Source organism: Armigeres subalbatus, unplaced genomic scaffold (genome assembly GCF_024139115.2).
Source record: "Armigeres subalbatus isolate Guangzhou_Male unplaced genomic scaffold, GZ_Asu_2 Contig58, whole genome shotgun sequence".
NCBI classification, from domain to species: domain Eukaryota; kingdom Metazoa; phylum Arthropoda; class Insecta; order Diptera; family Culicidae; genus Armigeres; species Armigeres subalbatus.
The window spans coordinates 291,467-308,220 of NW_026943347.1; the positions used below are offsets into that span (position 1 = coordinate 291,467).

At 39.6% G+C, this 16,754-nt stretch overlaps 1 protein-coding gene across 1 annotated transcript; it reads right to left on the bottom strand.

Moving 5' to 3' along the window:
• Window positions 1-2,194: 2,194 nt before the first annotated feature.
• LOC134204439 (REPTOR-binding partner) lies at window positions 2,195-10,260 on the bottom strand. Its single transcript, XM_062679259.1, has 3 exons — window positions 9,978-10,260; window positions 3,287-3,368; window positions 2,195-3,186 (listed from the first exon to the last, which is right to left on the bottom strand). Exons 2-3 carry the CDS (start codon window positions 3,300-3,302, stop codon window positions 2,972-2,974), a joined length of 231 nt encoding a protein of 76 aa, XP_062535243.1. The 5' UTR covers window positions 3,303-3,368; window positions 9,978-10,260; the 3' UTR covers window positions 2,195-2,971.
• Between the last annotated feature and the right edge of the window lie 6,494 nt (window positions 10,261-16,754).

The window sequence follows — 16,754 nt, forward strand, 5'->3', positions numbered from 1 at the left end:
TGATTTATGACTCATAATTTTATGACTCATAAAAAACACTTTAAGATTCCGATTTTTTTCATGTTAGTTCTAGGACGAATGAGCGATAAACTTAGTCAAACAATTTCTATTGCAATCCATGCGCACAGTGCTTTAAATCGCCTTTGAAAATTACATCCCACCAGCTGACCAGCTGGTGCCATGGCCCCCCCTAGACCGAGACTCTAGTTACGCCTATGTCCTTAGGTAACGTGAGTTTTACTTTTTACTGCAATTATATTAAATCCAAGATAGCTTATAATTGTTTCCGGGAAAGAAACCTGAATTAAATATCTTTGAATGTGTTGCAATGGTTATTTAGAAAGAACAGTGTCAATTTTGGGCGTTTTCGTTAGCTAAAAAATAGTACGAGCAGAATGGGTGCTTTTTCAGTCAATTTTCAAGAACACGGATTGAGAGAACCATAATGCACATAGTTGTGATACACTCCCTGAATCATTTGCTTACTGTACGCTATATAATCGACTTTAGTTTCAGCACTGTATGAAAAGTATTGTGTCGTATTTGCCCTATTGAAGATGGGAGTGGAAAACATGTGGTGAGTTTAAAATTCACCACGGAACTGATTTTTACAATTTTACAAAATTTTACAAAAGATATGATACCTATCGTTTATAGCATCCGACCACGTGTTGGCTTCATTTACGAACAGCACTCCCAAAGCGACGACGGTTGACATCGAAGTAGGCGTTGTGTTGTGCGTGACACGCTCACCCAGCATTACTAACGTAACTGTCCACCAGACTGGCCCAGCTTAGTAGGGGGAGGAAAAAATGTTGTCAAATTCCACGGGGCACCCCCCACGATTGTGTCTTTTGGTGAGAAAATCAATCTCCCAAAATTTCAGCTCAATCGGTTGTTGCATAAGCTAGCGCATTTGATTTAAAGTTTGTATGAGGATTTCAGTCAAAATGTATAGAAAAATACACCTCCGTCACTCATTCGATCTGGAAATCGGTTCGGATTGCTCGATTGAGCTCAGAATTGCAAAAAGGGCTGTTGGTATGTTACAGAACAATTTCACAGAACATTGTACAATGATTATATGAACTTTTACTGAGCTTTCAGATGATTTAACAGGAGCTAAATTGTGTACTTTTGGATTTATTGATCGAATCGTGTCAGCTGAAAACTATATAAAAGTCCATTAAATCATCTAGCAATGTTCTATGAAATTGTCCTGTAACATACCAACTGCCCTTTTTGCAACTCTGGGCTCAATAGAGCAATCAGAACCAGTTTCCAGATCGAATGGGTGTCGGAAGTGTATTTTCCTATATATTTTGACCGAAATCCCCATACAATCAATCCCCAGATTGATTTTCTCACCAAAGACACAATCCTGGGGTGTGCCCCGTGGAATTTGACAACTTTTGTTTCCTGGGCCAGTCTACTGTCCACAAAGCACATGCTTCGGTAAAGTAATTCCATGTCATTTTGATACGACAGCAACTGGCCGATTCCACATGAGGCAAAATGTAATCCAAATGACACATGACAATTTGGAAAGATTTCACGCTCTTGTGGCTATATTTAGAACAATGTACCTGTGGACAACAACATAAGACTACTCAAGCACTATGAGAACATAAAAATGTGAAGAGAATTTGGCTTCTAAAAAAAGCTTAGAACAAATCAGTCAAATGACATTCTACAACACTGCTTGCAACTAGCTTGCAACCATGGACTGTTCCTTGAAAGAGTTAATGATTCTTACCGCCTCGCCTCTAATCTAACCAAAATAAAGGACTGATATTCCGGCAAAAATGACGTTTGTGTGCGTGTTCAGTCTAACCCCCGCTGGCTGGCAGTAATATTATGGAAGAAAACTTTTCTGCGAGCTCGGTCAAAAGTTGTTGGCCACATCCGTGTTCACAGAAAGTACGCAACACAACGTCAATTTAATTATGTTGGCTTTAGTTCCGCTGTGCGAATGCAACTAAAATCCCGCTAAAAAATAAGTTTCTTGATTTCAAGCCATAAACAGTTGAACATATCAGTTCCGCCGGAAAACCATGTTCAGATATTAACTGCTACAGTATTTATCAACTGGATCGAACACTGTTTCGATACCAATGAACAGATGATGAGTTACCTCGCATTAATTACCAACATTGGAAAGGGATTGTCATCAACTAACTTAACAAATGGTAAATCCATATATTATCCATGCTAATGGCTTTATTAGTATCTTTAAAATATGCATTACAAAAATAGTTGGGTATTTCATTGTTTGAGTGTGTGCTGACCGGAAGTTTTCAACATTTCAACAACCTAGCAAATATTTATAATTCTTGCATTTTATAATGGACACGACAGGTTATATTAAAGTTTGCTCAATGAAGTTTTATCGAGAAAATCGATTAACAAACTCTATTTAATGTGGATCGACTCACGTTCGTTTCAATGTTCCCGCAAAATCTGCCGTACTGTTTGCATGATTCTCTGTGTTTGTGGTGATCAAAGTAGATTATGTACATCAATTTCATGTTATTTGGTTCATATAATCATATATCATCAGTTATTGTACCACTTAATTGTACTTAGCTTAACGGTATTTGAGGTAACTGCTTTAGATGTAAGCCATTTTCGTTTATTTATTTTTATTTTTGTAGCATTTTTATAATTTTACATGTTTTTGTATATTTTTTGTAGTCATTTTTGGTTAAAATAAAAAACATAAACATAAAAACATAATGCTAAAACGATTAATTCTAAACTAAGTCTGCAACTAATATAGATTAATTTGTATCAAACTGAAACGCCCTTTGAAAAGCGTATCGAATCAATCCTAACCAAACCAAATAAATTATTACTACTAAAGCCAAAGAACGGAGGAAACTCAATCTTGAATAACTGATACGAAGAAATCAAAGCCTCCCAACTATATCAAGAACCACAACGACGACGATGAGGCTGGAATACCCCTAAGTTACTCCTGCTTCAGGGCACCCAGCTCCTCCAGCAGCTCCTGCAGTCCCTCGGGAAAACGACCAGCATCTACCTCCAGTGCCCAATAGTGGAGCTTCTCCAACTCGCGGCGTAACTCAAAGACGGCCTTCTCACGATCGCTAACCAGTTCCTCCAGGTACTGGTAGCGCAGCTTCTTACGTGCTCTGCATTCCCGTGCACTCTGTCGGCTGCGTTCTGAGGGAGGATAAAAGGGTGATTAGTTAATCGTTAAAGAATAGAAGCCCACAGGATTCCGTTCAACTCCTGTTAAGCCTGATAGGTTGGTAGCACTCACCAAGCTTTGCCTTCATATCGATTTTCTCGGTAGACGCCTTGCGACCTGGTTTACGTCCACGTTTACCGCTTTCCTTTCTCTCCTGGAAAGGAAATCAAATAAAAAGGATATTCTTGAATCAGTTTTGCCTCAACACTCTCGTTGGTACCCTTGACAGTATGATCGTCGATTCCCAAATTTTAATAAAGTATAAAGAAGGTTTCGACTACAAATCCTCACTGGACACAATGTTTGGTAGAAGAAGGACAAAAACATCAACTCAAGGCGAGAGTTTGATAAGGAAGCTATGGTTTGGCACACTATTTGTGGTTGCGGTATCGATTTCGAAAAATAGGGGAACTGATCGGCACTTCATGTCAACTAATTTTATTTATTTTTGTATTTTTTTTTCAGCTGTTAGCACGCATGTTAGAAAAAAAGCGAAGAGGTCGATGCTGTATTTCCTTGTTTTACTATGAGATGAGTATATATGTTCAGTGAGATGGAAAACCGAACAGTTCCTCTATATTTATTTATCAAGGAATGTTTGATAAATGACTTGTAACGTAATTCGAAGATATGATGAACAGGACATGTCCTCTGGCGAGATCAGTGCGCGATCAGTTGAAAATTCACGAATTTTCCTATATATCCGCAGACTTGAGTTAATGAATATTGGGCATTGACAAAATCACATCTTAGGAAACATGCCTCGGCAGCAAACACAACAGTTTGTTTGCCTCAAAATATTATTTTTGGGTAAAACAAATCCGAGTGGGGAGACATTTTTCTTTTTGCCTTTCTCGTACAACAAACTTGTACCGAAAGGCTATCATTTCACTCCAAAATCGAACTTTTTATAGAAGTCTCGGAGACCCATGATGTTATACACCAATCGACTCAGCTCGTCGAACTGAACAAATGTCTGTCTGTCCGTGTGTATGTGTGAGTGTGTGCACACGAAAACCGAAAAATATTAGCCACTTTTTCATATAGTAATTCCGTGCCGGTGACAAGCGCGATGTCATCATCATCAATAGACATAGACCGCTGTCATCATTGAAACGCAGTATGAAAAAAAATTATAGCCCGGGACATCCTGGCTACGATCTGGCGATGGGCTAAACAATAGGATGTCAATAGCCTGAGTAATTCTTAACCGATTTTCTCGCAACAAGTTGCATTCGACAGGGGACAAAGCCTTGTTGATCACTATTGAATTTGATAACGATCGACCATTGCGTTTAAAAGTTATTAAGAAAATGGAATCGAACTATAAAAGCGCCATATAAGGTTGGTGTCTTGGCTAAATGCGAGAAAGGCAGTATCACCACTCGGTGGATTAAGTTGGGTTTTTAATATTTATATCGGCCTTAAGCCACAACCATAGTGGGCTTTGTGGCCATGCCGTTAGCGACTTTACTCGGCTAGCAGCATGTGTTGTGGAGTGTGGGTTCGATTAACGCAGAGAGAAAAACTTTTGGAATAGCGAAAAGTTCTCTGCAGTTGCACATAACAAGCATGTTGATGATTGATTCGGAAATTCTACTTCGTAATTGGAGTGAACTAGCTCTGCTCAGGGAAGTTTGGGACTGATTTTATAATGTGCGCCACATTCTCATGGAAAACAGGAAAGTGAGTGACCGTTTGTACGGTGCATTTTTGACAAAACTGTTGCTAAGACGTCGAATAAGCAAATTTAAAAAATCTCCAATGCAATCTACCTGATCGAAACAAAATGTTGAATAATATGTTAAAAATATGCTTCTGAACTAAAATCTAGAATCTGAAGATTCGGAAGCCTCCGTTTGAGAGGCATGAAAGCTTTTTCCGAAAAGCTCGGTTGCTTCGTTGCAATGTTGAAGCATCCTTCTACGCTTCTCGGAAGCCTTCTTCCAAGCAGCTCGGAGGCCTCCTTTCAAAAGGCTCGGTAGTCTTCTTTCAAGTGGTTCGGAAGCCTTTATTCAAGAGGCTCGGAAGCCTCATTTTAAGAAGCTCGGAAGCCTACTTTCAATAGGCTCAGAAGCCTCATTTAAAGGTACTTGGAAGCCTCTTCTCAAGTGGTTCGGAAGCCTTGCTTTCAAGGTGCCCGAAAGCCTTCTTTTAAGAGGCTCGGAAGCCTCTTTTCAAGAGTCCTACTTTTAAGACGCTCAAAAGCCTACTTTCAAGAGACACGGAAGCCTCATTTCAACTGGCTCAGAAGCCTCATTTCAAATGGTTCGGAAGTCTTCTTTCAAGAGGCTCGGAAGCCTCCTTTTAAGAGTATCTGAAGCCCACTTTCAAGAGGCGCGGAAGCCTCCTTTTAAAAAGCTTGGAAGCCTTCTTTGAATAGGCTCGGAAGCCTCCTTTTAAGAGGATCTGAAGCCTTCCTACGTTACCATAAAGTTGTAGAAAGTACAGCCCTAAAAGTGGAAAAGGGCATTTATAAGTCCGAATTAATGGTTTCACATCTTGAAATGAAGCATCAGTAATGCGCAGCTATGCATTAATAATGCTGATTTAGAGTATCGTTGTCTGACAGTTGAAGAATAAATGCAGCTTCACATCGCTAAAACTGATCTAATGCAATTAGCATTCAGCATACCGGTTTATGATTGATATATGTGCAATAATGTAATGTTTGGTGGAACTTGGATTCTTTCCAGATGCCCGGAAGCCTTCTTTCAAGGATCCCGAAAGCCTCATTTTAAGAGGCTTGGAAGTCTATTTTCAAGAGGCTCGGAAGCCACCTTTCAAGAAGCTCGAAAGCTCTCTACAAAAGGCTCAGAAGCCTTTTTTCAATAAGCACGGAAGCCTACTTTCAAGAAATTCGGAAGCTCTTTTTGAGAAGCTCGGAAGTCTGTTTTCAAAAGGCACGGACGCCTACTTTCAAGAGACTCGGGTGCCTCCATTTGAGAGGCTCAGAAGCCAAATAGAGGAATTGTATCTCGTGTTATTGTATTAGTCGATTATTTAGCTTATTGAATGTCAACTTTCCTGAAGAACCCATATTTTTAAGCCTCTAACTATTCTAAAAATCGAAAACAAAAACAAAAAAAGTGCTGCACGTGTGAAGCGGCCTGAAAATTTCAGCCGATGTTCGTTAAAAGTCAAATGTTAGGCCGATGTTGGCGCAATACTTAGATGCGTCGAAGATTCTTTGAGAAAATTGATCTTAAATAAAATAAAGAATCGATTGAGTGAATAAACTAATTGACAGGAAAGCTTAACTGAACTTTCCCAAAAATCCCAAATTTATCCCCAAGTGGTGATTATGCCTTTCTCGATTCGATATGTTGGATTCGAATTAATGTTGTAAATGCTGTGCTAATTGCCTACATCTTGGGGGTTAAAATATTTGATGCAACTCTATCACGCTGCTTATAAATTACTCAATAATTGAGTAATTTCTAAGCAATTATTATGAGAGTAATGGATTGCGTCATGGCTAAATTGATTAATGACTTAAAGTGTGCATGTAAACAGCGTATTTGTTAAAAGAAAAATAGAAATATTATTCAAATCGAATGAGTTATTAGCAAACAAAAACAATAGTGTCCAACTAGGAAAGTTTCTCCGTCGAATGAAACTAGTTGCACTCGAATCTGTCAAGTCCTTCTATATGAAACGTGTTTAACAATAAAAAATTCCCGGGGCGACACACACACACACACACACACACACACACACACACAGTCAGACATGTGCTCAGTTTTTCGAGCTGAGTCGATTGGTATATAACACTATGGGTTTCCGAGCCATCTATCAAAATTTGGCTTTTGGAGTGAAATTATAGCCTTCTGGTACAACTTTGTTGTACGAGAAAGGCAAAACATATTTTTTACGCCTTTAAGTATTTTTAAAATTTAAAACAAAAATCGAAAAAGCGCTGTTTTTTTAGATTGGCCCGATTTTAAACGAACATTGGGTGATTGGCCTCACACGTGCAGAACTTTTTCGGTTTTTGTTTTCTCTTTTAAAGAGGCTTAAAAAATATGTGTTCTTCGGGAAAGTTGACCTTAAATAATGATTCCAAGAGGTCATGCTTGATGAAGTAACGTCGTAAACTTCAGTGATTGAAGAATGCGTCAGCGAATATTTCCAAAACTGGGGGGGCATCGCTCCTCGACTCGAAACGAGTAAACCATGCAAACTGTCATACGAAAGAGCTGTCAAGAGGAGATCCGCAATGAGGCCCCTGAATTTGGCCAAAATCGAATGGGGTCTGTACACGTTTTGCCAAATATAATATTTACAGCTCAAAACCGAATTTTTGAACCCACGATTTTTTTTTCCTGTTAGTCGCAAGTTTCATTACTGCGCATCTGGTACGCTGTATAGCGCATCTAATTGCGAACAATGTGCACTAGATGCGCTATAAGTTAAACGCGTATTTCGCGAGTTCGAAATTCGATTTTCAACTGGAATTATAATAGGGGGAAAGACGGCTTTGGCAGGTTTTGTTCTATTGTTGTCAGGGGGGTTTTTGTCGACCAAATTTTATGAAATTTGGCCACAATATTCTTTGATATGCAAAGAATGTTTAGGCCAAATTTGAGCATAGTCAGTCATAAAAAACCCCCATGCCTATAATAGAACAAAACCTGCCAAAGCCCTTATTCCCCCTATTATCATTTAAAAAACAATGCTTCTATGTTGGTGAACTGCTCCAGGAATTCATCTCATTGCTCCGATATTCATCCCATCAAAAACAAAGCAATGGAAATTTTATTGTGATTTTTCAGCAGTGAGCACGCGAGATGGCTATATGCAGTTTTTTTAATCTCTCCTGAAGATCGTGTGAAGTTGGATTTAAAACGATTCTTTTTATATTTTCGTTAGTTCAGAGAGGTAACCACTCTCTCTTAAATAAAATCTAATACTAAAGACACACTTATGGTACAAGTACCATGGTTATATACCCTAGTACATACTGTACCATGGATTTTCACGTTGTACCAGCATGGTACTAGATGACACACTAGTGGTACAACTTGTACCATGGTACGAATACCACCAGTGTGTCATTAATATAAGGAATCGACCAATTCTTCGGACTATCAGAAAATTACGAAAAAAATTTGCAAAAGATTACCTTAGTAATGAAAAGGACCCACGCAGCATCGCAGTTATAAGAATTTGGCTCACTATGCACCAAGACTGTATCTCCTGCACAAATGACGTCGCGCAGTGGCACAATCATTTACATTTAGTCAGGGCCTGGTTTTGGGGGGATCCGTGGGTCATGGCCCCGGGGCTTCACAAAACCTTTATATCAAAATAAACCTTTTTCGTACATTTATGAGCCTTTAAAACTGTCGCCCCCGGGGCCCCCTTCTGGCAAAGTTCGGTCCTGTATTTAGTTGTGTAGAGTTCGCGTTATTAGAGCCTGTATCAAACTTAACTCGCCAAAATCGTTATTCAGAATCGTGAATTCACTAAATTCACAGCCCTCCTATTGCTATTTATTATCACTTATCTGTTTCTATAGAGTATGTGTACTGATTTTGGCCACTTTGGTGCCTGATTTCAAAAATAGGCTATGAGTTTCAACAGCGTAGAAGCCTAATGCTTATATTCCATGTTGTAGCTACTGAAACTCTAAAACTTTCCTTTATTTTATGTATTTATTCATAAAATTTGGCAAATTCTTAGTCATGACCAGAAGAGGTACATTTACCTCGATGCCTACTACAGAAAAGTGAGGATTGGTGTCGTTACGCCGAATACAATAATTGTTGTCGTTTAGTAAGTTGGCAACAATGGTTCCTTACTCTATGAATGTTGCCAGACAATTCAATGAGTTCCAAACAGTTCAAATTTTTACATGATAATAGGAAGGTAGTATTAATTATATGTGTGCATTTCTGTCTCTAACACAACTTGTATGTAGTATAAAAAAATTGACATTATTTTTTTTTAATTTACGACGTCGTTTTTGAGCTAACACCATCTTCTGCTTTTAATATTAGTTCTTTTATATCATTTGTTTGTCACTTTTTGAAACATAAACTCACACTTACTAGGTTTACCACTCGCTGTAAAGCGGCAAAGTCAAAATAAAATCTTGATTTTTGTCCGTTGAAACGCAGATACATTATGGTTATAATTATTTTAGATCCTCGATTGCACACCTTAAAAGGCAGTCAACTAGACTGCACTATCAACTTCAAATGATAGAGAAACAAAAACGTTTAGCATGATCCGAGATTGATAAATGCGTATCAAACTTCTGTTACAAGTTGCATTCTCGCTTGTTCGCAACACAGATGCAGCAGATATTGACATCTAATCGCTCTCGCTAGCCAGCGTAACCTCGGCACCCTTCTTCGCTGTAGATTAAAGTTGACGGTGGCGCGCGGCGGTAGACTGCGACGCGCCTTTTGGTTGCGCCGCTGAACCCAGGCCTAGCCATTACTATTACACCATTACCTCGTCGCAGTATCTGGTTGCCCGCCCATCGCCCATTTGGATTGCAGAAATTTGCGACGTAATAACCGTTTTCGACCGAATCGAAGAAGCACCTACCAAATGCGACACGAACGGCTGCGACCCGAAAGGGAGGCGCAATTTAGAATGCCGGTTACGACCTAGCAACAGGGGATTGTATCTTGTTGCTAAACGCGAAAGTTGTATCTGAATGGGATGCGGTTTCGTGACCGTCATATATCAATGAAACGGGGGACGTTTTGTGCTGGAGTTGTTTGAGAGTTAACCAATTACCGATACTGACCTGTTTACCAGGTGAAACAACCGACGCGTAGATGACCTCTTGCTGAAGTATTTACGCAAAGTTCGGCAGCTCTTCTGGTAGGACACTCCACAGTTGGGCAATCGCCAGTCACCGCTCGTTCCAAACAACCTTTGTACCTTGGCGTTGGCTGCCTTGGATACCTTTAGCGGAACACGGATTGCACCCGGGTACACTGTTCACGGTGGACACAGCACGACGACGGAGAGAGAACGATTCCCGATGTGATGTTACATTGGAAAGATTTAAAACGCAACTGATTCATGCTCGATTTGGCGACCAACCCACTAGCGGCATCGGGCGAAGGCGAATCGCCGACCCACCGAGCAGCAGAGCAACAGTGCTCTACGACGTAGCTGCTGGCGTATGTTAGATAGGTGCAGCCGATAGCTCTCGCTCTCTTATTCTCCGCTTATGCTGGAGGGTTTCTCAAGTGATAAATGGCCTCCCACTACTTGTTGCTTGGGTTTCAGGAAGCTGGTTGGCCACTCGATTTGCTTTTATGAGCTATCCAATACTTCAACATTTCAAAAACTGTATTAATTTTTTAGATACATAATTACAATTGCATGTCTTTCCATAATGCTATCTGAATAACTGAAATCGATTAACAGCAGATTCAAATCCATTTATTATGATACCCTCACTAGATCTAGAAAACTCAATAATTATAGGTACAATTCTCGCTTAACTTTTCAAAAGGACCTAAGTAACATTTTTTCATGAATTTATTTGAATAGCGCATTCAACAGAACAACATGAAAGCTTTTGATTGCAGTACTCAAATTAAATCACGAAAAAAATGTTACTTAGGTCCTTTTGAAAAGTTAAGCGAGAATTCATTAAAAAATTTCCATAAACATAACCAAATAAGCTGTTGTTTACTTTTAGGAAGTCACAAATGTTTGCAAAAAAGTTGAAAACTTTCAATTAAATAACGTGTTGTCAGCATGAATACGACGAAATCTTTGACGTAGAATACGGGAAAATGTAGGGGGGTCATTCTGCAGAATCAAACTTGAGACCGTCACGAAAAGTGGTCAGGAAGTATGAGCTAATAACTCATCCATCTTCCAACCGATTTTGATGATTTTTGTATCAATTGATCGACAAACTCTTTAAGATTTTGCACAACTATTAGAAACAATTGAATAAAGGCGCTAAAGTATTGAAAATTTTAATTTCGTCAGGGACTGTTGAAAACTTTTTATACACAGTTAATTGCCTTCATTTCGGCTATTAGTCATCTGGTGCGTGAATTGATGGTAAAATCAAATTCGAAAAATGATTTCTAGCAAGAAACCTATAATTACTATTCTGAGTCACTGCACTCTAATACGTAATTCTACGTTGATTTTGCAGGCGTGTCTCTGATACAACGTTCTACTTTTTCTTTAATTTGGTTAGTGTCATAGTGAGCATTTTTTCATAAGAAAACCAAAAAGTTCACTGTTTGTGTAAAAAAAATCCACCCAGCTTGGGTTAGGTATCAACACAACAACACACCTTTCCACCTGTAATATAGCACTCTGGGATAGGACCTTAAGATCTTCTAGTTCAATACCAAATTTCCAAAACGACTTAACTGCTTTCGTACACAAAGATCCAAACGTCGATTTGACGAATCTGATAGCTCTCCCACTTAACCAATACCATCAATAAGTAGCAGAAACCTTCACCTACGTGTTGATGATGTTGGTTTGCGTGGGAAAGCTATCAGATACGTCAAATCGACGTTTGGATCTTTGTTTACAAAAGCAGATAAGTCGTTTTGAAAATTTGATATTGGTCCTTTGGCAGGGTTGTTGTGATGATTCCTGGCGGAGATTTGTAATGATGAAGAAAACGTTTTCAATCGAGCGGAAGAGGTTGGGGCGAAGTTGACTTGATAGCCTCAAGAAGCTCCAGATAAGGGCCATGTAACCTAAGTCAAGCTTATCCAGTATGTCTCTAATGTTTTCCTTTTCTGATTTCTCATGGGATGCACATAAATCGGACCTTAACTCCATTCGAGACATTCCCAGACTAAGTGGTTGATGTATTGATATCCTGCACCACAGCCACAAAGTTGCTATCTGCGAGCCCCATTCGAAAGGAATGCACGTTTAGTGAATAGCGATTGGACATTAGCCGACACATTACCTTAATAATATTTCGGCTAAGGTTCAACCCCTTGAACCAGGGTTTCCACGATACCTGAGGGAGAATTGAATGTAACCATGTACCCAGACCCAGATAATGTTCTAGCTGAGCAGGGCCTCCAAACGAGCAATGAGCATGAGCATGAGCATAATGACCGTGCATTTCGTAGTTGCTACTCCGTGATCGACAAGAACAATCGCAATTGCACAGGGAACCAATGGATGGAAGCATGGGATTTTGCTCTCCAACCTCAATGTGCACAGTCCGAGAGCTCTAGCAAAGACTAATTAAGACGTCACTGTAGAGCTCTTTCGAGGGACCACTTCTAGTACGTCATTTGGTCCCTCGGTACCCAAGTTTGACATTTCAGAGATTCCCCCATTTTTGATCTACCTTGCGATGAATTTGCATCAGTGGTAGTCGATGGCAACGACGACTAATTGTTTGAATCCAAATAGTTTGTTTGTTTTGCTTGTAGAAAATTTAGTTTAAAATATTCTGTAATGTTAAATGAATTTTGCTATACAATTTCGTCGGAACAATGTTACAACTATTATACAGGATTTCCCATGGAAAATTATGCATGATCTGTGGTTTTCAACAAATATTTGCATGGTATATTATAATTACTGTACTTCAAAACAAAATAGCCCATTGAAAAGAGGAATGGCAAAATTTGTCTTAGTAAAAACTCAAATTACAAGACGCAGTCTTAAAAATACCATTGATTGGTCTGATATCTGTACAGAGAAAAAGCGGTCTTTCATGTTCAAACCTAGGTTCAAACTATACCAACTCATACTAAGTTTCAAAAGCACCCTAATGTAATGACATTAAGTCAATCAATCTACAATATAACTATTGTTGTTAAAGCTTTCTTAGGTTATATACATGTCGACAATATGTGGAAACATTTTAAAGGTTTTCCCAACACATTTAATTACAACTGGAAACATTCAGACTTCAACGACTTTTCTTTTCCAGTCACACAGGGCTATAAGGTCTCCGTGCTAAAGGTTCCAAATGTTAATCAAAATACCAGAGTAACCATTCCGGCTTCCCGACCGATGTGATTTCATTTGGATGCGCGATATCTACAGGGTGATAAAATAAACCTTTTGTGGATCGACCTAGACATTTGTGAAATATCAGATTTGTCGACAACTGGGCAGAACAGACTCCTTATAGAGTACTTTCAGCAAGCACTCAACTCAAAATGGTTGTATTTCCATCGTCTGATATTATTTATAAGATTACTGATTTGTTTCCTCCTTTTCACCCTGAAATAATAAATAAGTTATCCAGTTTTAGGTACAATTAAAGCCATTTCTTAAAACCAATCCTGTTTCAACGGTGCATTATGTTTTGACTTTCCAAACATTTATCAAATCGCCTTGGCAACTATGATGAAGTTAAGGATGAAGTAATAGTTGCTTAGTTTTTTTTATAGAGCAAGGTGATTTCAGATGGGGGTATGATAATTTCTATGCTAGTACTGCATGAGCGCAAAAAAACTGGGCAGTTGTATGGGACATGAACGTCTTAATTAGTCTTTGGCTCTAGTATTTTGGATCACAGCGCTGGCCACGTCCTGACGGTCATCGGGGGGTAGGAAGGATTGATGATGATGAGAACACCCCTGCACTCGCCACGAGTTCCAGCGGAATTTTATTGGCATCTGGGGGTTAGGTTTTATAGCAGAGGTTCGTCTTGGTTAACGGGTTGCCAATGTGATAGTAATGCAAGGGTGGTGTATATTCTAATTGGATGCCGAAACAGTTACCTGCTAGAACTAATCAAGTTGTAACTAAAGAACTAATCAGTTCTAACGATTGCTTGACCATGAGAAATATATGAAAAGATACAAAGTAGAAAGAATGAAACGGTCCTGGGATTGAACCCACGACCTCCTGCGTATGAGTCAGAAGCTATAGCCCAAGCCCATTATAGATCGGTCCAGACTCCGCGATGCTTAATAATTTATTTTCCGACTGACTGCACAGAACGATTCACACTGCACAGAACGAAAACACACTCGACCGCGCATTAATTAATTTAATTTCCCACCAAAACTGTACAAAGCAGACCAAAGCAATTCGGATTCCCAAACATTTTGCGTACTTAAGCTCACTCCTGACGGAATCCAGGTTCCAAAGTGCTCGCGTTTTCGGGGGCACATCACTCGATTCAGAGGCGGCGCACAACTGTCATTTTTGTTGATTTAGCTTTGCTGCGTCGCAGCATGCGTGAAATAATAAAAATGACAGATGTGCGTTGCTTCCGTATCGAGTGGTGTGTCCCCGAAAACGCGAGCACTTTTAATCTTGGATTCCGTCAGGAGTGACCTTAACAATATTATGGATTCTGATTCGCGCCATTCCATCGTACATATCAATTTGTCTCATACCTGGCTCTGCAAACTGCAGATTTTGTTACCAAGTTCTTACCAAGGTAAAATCATCTTCAGTCGGCGGATATATCTGCCGTCCCCAACTACTGCTGTATAAGCTTGGCTTCATGGCTTGAATTTGCATTTAGAAAAACATTTTCTGTGAAAAAAAATTCTGTTGTCAAAAAATACGTCTGCTCATGAGCCTTGACTACTACGATCCTCGATATTTCCGGGGTGGAGTTAATGTTCGTCAAACTGCTTGATCGTCTGTGCGGCGCATAATCAGCCTCCAGACGAGCAATTCGACACGGTTGTTTCATAAGGGCCAATGTCGCAAACGTAAACAATGCCTTTTCCTGCAAATTTCTCGACAACTAGGACCGCTCGCAGCTAACAACCACTTGGAACTGGTGGAGCTCCGCGCCTTCTACCAAACGGAAGTGGAAAATACTGCCAGAAGTCTCTAATCTTCCTGAAATCAGCAGAAGAAGTCAATGTTTATGTTTGCGACTTTCGCCCTTTTGAAACAACAATGTCGAATTGTGAAAAATCCATTGGCGCCAACTTTGGAGAACAAGTCCGCTTTCTCATTACCCGGAATCGAGCAATGTGAAGGACCGATACCAAAGTGATGATGTGAAAGCGATTCGATAGAGCACTCAATACCAATCGCATTTCGCAGAAGAAATACGGTGAGTGCTGTATCGGCCTCATACAACAAATAGCCTCTATTGAGCTGAGACTATACGTAAAAATGAAGTATTGATCAGAATGAAGAGAGTCGCCGTGAATAGAATTCGTACAATAAGAAAATAATGGTATTAAAAAAATGGTATTAGATGCGTTAGAGCTTTAATATGTGCGTTTGAGCGGCGTATTGGAAAAAAAACTACCGTGTTCGATGACCGAATGCAGAATCGATGTGCGATAAAGTTATATCAGATTCCAGATGGGCGGTGTAGGTAACTGTGCGCATGAAGTTGATTCATTGTTGGCATTTCTGATACATATGTCTAATGTGAATTCCCAAAATGCCTTTCGAACCGAACCAGACTCCTAAATACGTATGCGAAATGCCAGTTTGGGTGGGTTATACTTCCTAGAAAAGACAATCAGCTCAGTTTTCTCCGGAGTAAATTTGATACCCAGCTGAATAGCCCAAGTGTACAAATTGTCCAAAGTCCTTGCAGATCGCCCGCCCTTGTTTCTGAAAAGAAGACAAAGGCGGCATCCGCAAGTTGTCTTAGCGAGCAATTTCCATGCGACATAAAGAAAGGGGGAGACCCACGTAACTGATTCTAGAAGTTGTTGAGTTTCCATGAGAAAAGCTCAAAAGTAGTACAAATAGTTATTCAATATTGGTTAGAGCCCGCACTCGTGGAGTTTGTCTGACATGCAAATAAACGTGTAGCATCCCTTACATCTTTCGCCTTATTCAAATCTGTTTCACATTAACATCTTGAAATTCAATCCTAGAGAACGAAGCCTTAAATTTATAGTTTACATTCCGTTCTCAGTAGGTCATAAAATTCCATTACAAGGTCGCCTCGAACCTTTCTCTTGTTTACACACTTTTGCCTGTTGAATAAGCACAACTGTTTTTAGCCTTCCGCATGGGCGCAGCTATGCTTACGCTGCAGGGTCATATGGTTGTAATTAAATTGTTTTGGAAACATCGCTGGTGGCTTGAGTTTGGGCAAGCATGAGCAAGTAGCCTTTAAGATATATGGTAAGCGAAATACACGAGCAGTCGAATACTGAAGCTGAAACAGAGAATGTGACATGTTATGCTATCATCCGAACTCCAAACTTTAGTTGGCATACCGTGACAGAGATCACTGAAAGTGTGAATAGTGATAGATTAACTTAGCCACTGAAAAGTGAAATCGAATCAAAGTCGCAAAAGTTGAACTACTATTGGTGAACAAACCTAAGTGGCAGTGCAGTGCACACACGGTGAAACGGATCGAGCAAGTGTTTGTTTCTTTGCCCAACAAAAATTGAACAATCGAAATGGGCTGGTTTAGTGACACATTTATCACCCACAATGAAGTAAGCACCACCGAAATACGTATCGTCGCTGGAACAGCAGTGATTCTGCTAGTAGTGCTGTTGGCGTACCTGTGCTTAAGAATGCATGGCAAATTCACAAACGCAAAAATACAAGATAGAGTGCAACGAGAAATACACAGATAAAAATATGTTGTGATTTTAAATGTAATTTC